This window comes from Boleophthalmus pectinirostris, unplaced genomic scaffold, assembly GCF_026225935.1.
Source record: "Boleophthalmus pectinirostris isolate CB_2022bp ecotype Guang Dong unplaced genomic scaffold, ASM2622593v1 HiC_scaffold_20, whole genome shotgun sequence".
Lineage (NCBI taxonomy): Eukaryota > Metazoa > Chordata > Actinopteri > Gobiiformes > Gobiidae > Boleophthalmus > Boleophthalmus pectinirostris.
The window spans coordinates 2,229,801-2,237,300 of NW_026571153.1; the positions used below are offsets into that span (position 1 = coordinate 2,229,801).

The window sequence follows — 7,500 nt, forward strand, 5'->3', positions numbered from 1 at the left end:
CCAGACCAGAGACCAGAGACCAGAGGACCAGAGAGACCAGAAGACCAGAGACCAGAGAGACCAGAGACCAGAGACCAGAGACCAGAGAGACCAGAGACCAGAGACCAGAGACCAGAGACCCAGAGACCAGAGACCAGAGACCAGAGACCAGAGACCAGAGACCCAGAGACCAGACCAGACCAGACCACGAGACCAGACCAGAGAGACCAGACCAGAGACCCCAGGACCAGACCAGAGGACCAGAGACCAGAGACCAGACCAGACCAGACCAGAGACCAAGAGACCAGAGACCAGAGACCAGAGACCAGAGACCAGAGACCAGAGACCAGAGACCAGAGACCAGAGACCAGACCAGAGACCAGGAGACCAGAGACCAGAGACCAGAGACCAGACCAGAGACCAGACCAGGAGACCAGAGACCAGAGACCAGAGACCAGACCAGAGACAGAGACCAGGAGACCAGAGACCAGACCAGAAGAGACCAGAGACCAGACCAGACCAGAGACCAGAAACCAGACCAGAGACCAGAGACCAGAGACCAGAGACCAGAAGAGACCAGAGACCAGAGACCAGAGACCAGAGACCAGAGACCAGACCAGACCAGACCAGAGACCAGACCAGAGACCAGAGACCAGAACCAGAGACCAGAGACCAGAGACCAGAGACCAAGAGACCAGACCAGAGACCAGAGACCAAGAGACCAGAGAGACCAGAGACCAGAGACCAGAGACCAGAGACCAGACCAGAGAACCAGAGACCAGAGACCAGAGACCAGACCAGAGACCAGACCAGACCAGACCAGACCAGAGACCAGACCAGAGACCAGAGACCAGAGACCAGACCAGAGACCAGACCAGAGACCCAGGAGGACCAGAGCACCAGAGAGACAGAGACCAGAGACCAGAGCCAGAGACCAGACCAGAGACCAGAGACCAGACCAGACCAGAGACCAGAGACAGACCAGAGACCAGAGACCAGAGACCAGACCAGGACCAGAGACCAGAGACCAGACGACCAGAGACCAGACCAGAGACCAGAGACCAGAGAGACCAGAGACCAGAGACCAGACCAGAGACCAGAGACCAGAGACCAGAGACCAGAGACCAGACCAGACCAGAGACCAGACCAGACCAGAGACCAGAGACAGAGACCAGAGACCAGAGACCAGAGACCAGACCAGAGACCAGAGACCCAGACCAGAGACCAGAGACCAGAAGACCAGACCAGACCAGAGACCAGAGACCACCAGAGACCAGAGACAGAGACCAGACCAGAGACCAGAGACCAGAGACCAGAGACCAGAGACCAGAGACCAGAGACCAGACCAGAGACCAGAGACCAGAGACCAGAGAGACCAGAGACCAGAGACCAGACCAGAGACCAGCCAGACCAGACCAAGACCAGAGACCAGAGACCAGAGACCAGAGACCAGAGACCAGAGACCAGAGACCAGAGAGACCCGAGACCAGAGACCAGACCAGAGACCAGACCAGACCAGACCAGAGACCAGAGACCAGACCAGACCAGAGACCAGAGACCAGAGACCAGAGACCAGAGACCAGACCAAAGACCAGAGACCAGAGACCAGAGACCAGAGACCAGAAACCAGAGACCAGACCAGAGACCAGACCAGACCAGAGACCAGAGAGACCAGAGACCAGAGACCAGACCAGACCAGAGACCAGAGAGACCAGACCAGAGACCAGACCAGAGACCAGAGACCAGAGACCAGAGACCAGACCAGAGACAGAGACCAGAGACCAGAGACCAGAGACCAGAGACCAGAGACCAGAGACCAGAGACCAGAGACCAGACCAGAGACCAGAGACCAGACCAGAGACCAGAGACCAGACCAGACCAGACCAGACCAGAGACCAGAGACCAGACCCAGACCAGACCAGAGAGACCAGACCAGACCAGAGACCAGACCCCAGAGACCAGAGACCAGACCAGACCAGAGCCAGACCAGAGACCAGAGACCAGAGACCAGACCAGAGACCAGAGACCAGAGACCAGAGACCAGACCAGAGACCAGAGACCAGAGACCAGAGACCAGACCAGACCAGAGACCAGAGACCAGAGACCAGAGACCAGAGACCAGAGACCAGACCAGAGACCAGACCAGAGACCAGAGACCAGAGACCAGAGACCAGAGACCAGAGACCAGAGACCAGACCAGACCAGAGACCAGAGACCAGAGACCAGAGACCAGACCAGAGACCAGAGACCAGACCAGACCAGACCAGAGACCAGACCAGACCAGAGACCAGAGACCAGAGACCAGAGACCAGAGACCAGAGACCAGAGACCAGAGACCAGACCAGACCAGACCAGAGACCCAGACCAGAGACCAGAGACCAGAGACAGAGACCAGAGACCAGAGACCAGAGACCAGAGACCAGACCAGACCAGAGACCAGAGACCAGAGACCAGAGACCAGACCAGAGACCAGAAACCAGACCAGAGACCAGAGACCAGAGACCAGAGACCAGACCAGAGACCAGAGACCAGAGCACCAGAGACCAGAGACCAGAGACCAGAGACCAGAGACCAGAGACCAGAGACCAGAGACCAGACCAGAGACCAGACCAGAGACCAGACCAGACCAGAGACCAGAGACCAGACCAGAGACCAGACCAGAGACCAGACCAGACCAGACCAGACCAGACCAGACCAGAGACCAGAGACCAGAGACCAGAGACCAGAGACCAGACCAGACCAGAGACCAGACCAGAGACCAGACCAGACCAGACCAGACCAGAGACCAGAGACCAGAGACCAGAGACCAGACCAGAGACCAGACCAGAGACCAGAGACCAGAGACCAGAGACCAGAGACCAGAGACCAGACCAGAGACCAGACCAGACCAGACCAGAGACCAGACCAGACCAGAGACCAGAGACCCACAGTGTGACTTTAAACAGATCTACTTTACATTTATTCAGTTACAGGTGCAGGTTTTAGAATCAAAAATAACTTGAAAAACAGACACTGTGACTGTGAGCGAGGTCGCCTCTCCACAGATCTGACCTGGAACTTGGTCTGGTTTGGTCTCCATGACGATTAAAGCTGTGCAAAACTATCAAAATATCGACATATCGCATCGTTTACTGTATCGATATCGTGTTCTGTTGTATCGATATATCTCCAAGAGGATTTTTTTGGTAAATTTTACTAAATTATTTTGTTGAAGTGCTACAGTTTTAGAGGAAGGAAACTTATTTATGAGACATATTTGACATTTTGTAAAATATAAGACCTTTAAGAATCTGTGTCGTTCGTTTATTCGTTTTTCAAAATAAAAACAAAATTAAGAAAATTTAAAAAACAACAATTTTCTTCATTATTTGTCTCCAAAACCAAAATGAAAAAACAGATAATGATTCGATTTTTCAGTTTTTAATTTTGTGTTTAACTGAAAAATGGAAAAAACTGATAACGGACTGAACCAGGACTGAACCAGGACTGAAACCAGGACTAAACCAGGACTGAACCAGGACTAAACCAGGACTAAACCAGGACTAACCAGGACCAGACTGAACCAGGACTAAACCAGAAACCAGGACTAAACCAGGACTGAACCAGGACTAAACCAGGACTAAACCAGGACTAAACCAGGACTAACCAGGACTGAACCAGGACTGGAACCAGTGGAAACCAGGGGGTCGAGGTCCTGTCTTTCTCTCTCAAGTCCAAGATTAGTCCTGGTTCAGTCCTGGTTCAGTCCTGGTTTAGACCTGGTCCAGACCTGGTTTAGTCCTAGTTTAGACCTAGCTCAGTCCTGGTTTAGTCCTGGTTCAAACTTGGTTTAGACCTGGTTTAGTCCTGGTTTAGTCCTGGTTTAGTCCTGGTTTAGTCCTGGTTTAGACCTGGTTTAGACCTGGTTTAGTCCTGGTTTAGTCCTGGTTTAGTCCTGGTTTAGTCCTGGTTTAGACCTGGTTTCCTGGTTTGGTTAGTCCTGGTTTAGTCCTGGTTTAGTCCTGGTTTAGTCCTGGTTTAGTCCTGGTTTAGTCCTGGTTCAGTCCTGGTTCAGTCCTGGTTTAGACCTGGTTTAGTCCTGGTTTAGACCTGGTTTAGACCTGGTTTAATCATGGTTTAGTCCTGGTTTAGTCCTGGTTTAGTCCTGGTTTAGTCCTGGTTTAGACCTGGTTCAGTCCTGGTTTAGACCTGGTTTAGTCCTGGTTTAGACCTGGTTTAGACCTGGTTTAATCATGGTTTAGACCTGGTTTAGTCCTGGTTTAGTCCTGGTTCAGTCCTGGTTTAGACCTGGTTTAGTCCGTTATTTGTCTTTTCCATTTTTCATTTAAATCCAAAATTTAAAACTAAAAAAAAGAATCATTATCTGTTTTTTCATTTTGGTTTTGGAAACAAATAATGAAGAAAATAGTTGTTTTTTCATTTTCTTTTTTTTTTTTTTTTTTTTTTTTGAAAAATGAATGAACAAATGACACCCAGATTTTTTTTTTTATTTCTTAAATAAACCCGTGTTCCTCTTTGTGTCTCTGTGTTTTTTTTTTTTCGTGCAGGTATCTCTTTGCCTTACAGATTCGTCAGGATCTTTCCAACGGAGGCCTGACGTGTAACGACAACAGCGCCGCCCTGCTGGTCTCGCACATACTGCAGTGTGAGTGTGGCCTGTGTCTGTACAGTGGCGGGAGGTTCAGTTTCACTTTCACTTTCAGTTTCAGGAGTAAAGACGCTGTTTGTGTTTGTGTTTTTGTTTGCGTTTTGCAGCAGAAATCGGCGACTACAACGAGGAAATGGACTCTCAGCACTTAGACATGAAACAGTACGTCCCCAATCAGGAATATCTGGACCACAAGATCATCAAACTGCACAAGAAGCACAGGTGAAGAAGATTTATATTTACAGTCATGTTTAAAAACGGTACGTCGGCCTAATGGCATTGTTCCCATTAGCCTTTAGCAGTAAATGCAAGTGCGCCGCAGTATTTAATCATATTATATGTGTAAATGTCGATCATTCACACTTCTGTTCACAGCTCATGTACACGTCAACACAGGTCCAGTCACATGTACAGACACTACAGTCAAATAATAAACCCTGATCAACACCAGTTTGGTCGAAACATGTCGGCTTTGGTCATCTAAAAAAAGGCCTTTTAACTATATTTTTCATCGTGCCATTTTGCCTGGAGTCACTTGTGTCTAAAGTTTCGATCCTTCTCCCTCCACCTGATCTCACGGATTGTAACACCTGCAGCAAACAACAACATTTTTGTTTTTTCAGTCACTAGAGTCACTTTACACCAGGACAATGTGATAAAAAAAACTGAGTGTTTATGTGAAACTACAGCAGCGAAACAAAGAGAAAAAAACCAAAACACTCACACAGGCTCCTCTCAGATCACAAGTCTGAACTAACAAGTGCCATTTTAATCTTCACTTAAAGGTTGTATGAAGGATTTTTTTTTTTGTTTCAAATTGTCAGTGAAAGTTTAAAATACCATTACAGAGACGCAGCAGCCTTGTAATTATGATGACCAAAAAAAAAAAAAAAGAAAATCTATCAACTGTGGACGTGTTGAGGCCAGATAAACATCAGCCAATAGAAAACAAGGCTACCTCATTTTCTATTGGCTGTTAGGTTGTCAATCAAACTTCTTACGTTTCTAGTGTAACTGACTCGTCGGAGCGCGGGGATCGTGTGGTTTATGCAGCGGTTCTTAGCGGGGTTTTTTTAAACTGTCGCTTCCTCGCAGTTCGCACAGAAGTTTGTCGCGACGGCGGATGAGAATCCACGACCAGTTCGCCGCCAAAGAAAGTCCGTTTTTGAGGTCGCTGAAAGAAGAAGAAGAGAAGGAGGAAAAGGAGCGAAGACAAACTGAGGTGATTCTTGGAGATCTCGTCCAGCGATGGCGCGACTGAAGCGGACGAAGGGTCTAAAAACTGACACGTCGGTCGCTGAATTACTTCTAGACGGGAAACTTCAACAGTGATTCTGAACGCGCACCGGCTGTAAACAAGTGTGATTTCTAGAGTAAAGAGGCGGGAGGAGGTGATGTTTCTACTGAGGAGCTGTGGAGGAGGAAGGTGGTGTCACACACGCACAACATTTGAAAAAGGACGGTCGCTGTATTTCTCTTCCCTTAAAAAATCCTCTATACAACCTTTAAAACTGTTATCGTTTGTAAAAAATAATATAATCCAACATGTTTCTTATTTTTCTTATTTTATTTATTTGTAAAGGGACAGTACATATTAGTGAACATAAAAAATGTAAATATGTAAAGATTATAGCCAACGTGGCTCATTTCCATCTTCAGTCCCTCGGCAGCTTGATGTAAAATCATCTACAGGACGAGGAAAAGTACAGCAACAATCACACAAAAGTACACAACACCAGCACACACACTGTACACACAACACCAGCACACACACTGTACACACAACACCAGCACACACACTGTACACACAACACCAGCACACACACTGTACACACAACACCAGCACACACTCACTGTACACACAATTAGTTTCAAACAGTTCATTTGAAGTTCAAAGTCAGAAGTTTAAGAATTAAGTCAAGAGTTAAACCAACAACTCCTCAAAATAAAAGAAAATGTAAATTGGTTAAACATGGAGACATATTTGACCATTGAGTAACGGCTGTTTTAAAGTTTTAGAAAACGCTGCAGTGTTGAAAGTTCTCGTACATGAGCTGCTCTGTGTCCATGTTTGAGCAGCTCGATAAGTAAAAAAAGGACAACAGCTGTGCGAGTCCTCCGTCTGCGGGACAGTCCTCCGTCTGCGGGACAGTCCTCCGTCTGCGGACAGTCCTCCGTCTGCGGGACAGTCCTCCGTCTGCGGGACAGTCCTCCGTCTGCGGACAGTCCTCCGTCTGCGGGACAGTCCTCCGTCTGCGGGACAGTCCTCCGTCTGCGGGACAGTCCTGTGTCTGCGGGACAGTCCTCCGTCTGCGGGACAGTCCTCCGTCTGCGGGACAGTCCTCCGTCTGCGGGACAGTCCTCTGCGGGACAGTCCTGTCTGCGGGACAGTCCTCCGTCTGCGGGACAGTCCTCCGTCTGCGGGACAGTCCTCCGTCTGCGGGACTTTTCGTCGTCTTTTCTCTGCTCTCACACTTTGATAAAAACATCAGTAGTTTTGTTTGTGTTTTAAACTTTGCTGAAGTTCTTTTTTTAAATTTCTGGTCAGTGTCTTCGATCAGACACAAGAACGTTTAAAGTCTCGGTGTTGCACTGGTGTAAACAAAAGCACCAGGGTCATGTGACTCTGGTGGTGCGTTCAGGGACAGTACGGTGTGATATTTGGACATTTATGTGTCTGTAAATTGAATTAAGTCGACGTAATATACAGAGTCTGAGTTTTAGATCGACGTAGAACACACATGTGGATTATTGACCCAGATCAGATTTAGGATGACAGTAATATGTCTCCAAGAGCCCATATCGGCCGATATATCGGTCAGACCCTAATGGTAATGCTAACAAAGAACTAGCATGAGAACGACACACTTCCG

The 7,500-nt window shown here is 48.2% G+C and overlaps 1 protein-coding gene across 1 annotated transcript in view; it reads left to right on the forward strand.

Annotated features, from left to right (window-relative positions):
• Window positions 1-7,500, forward strand: part of LOC110172747 (uncharacterized) — a 47,236-nt gene that overhangs the window by 23,964 nt on the left and 15,772 nt on the right. The window contains exons 14-15 of the mRNA XM_055156796.1: window positions 4,527-4,624; window positions 4,735-4,849. Of these exons, the coding sequence (XP_055012771.1) occupies window positions 4,527-4,624; window positions 4,735-4,849 (213 nt within the window). The remainder of the gene's footprint in view (window positions 1-4,526; window positions 4,625-4,734; window positions 4,850-7,500) is intronic.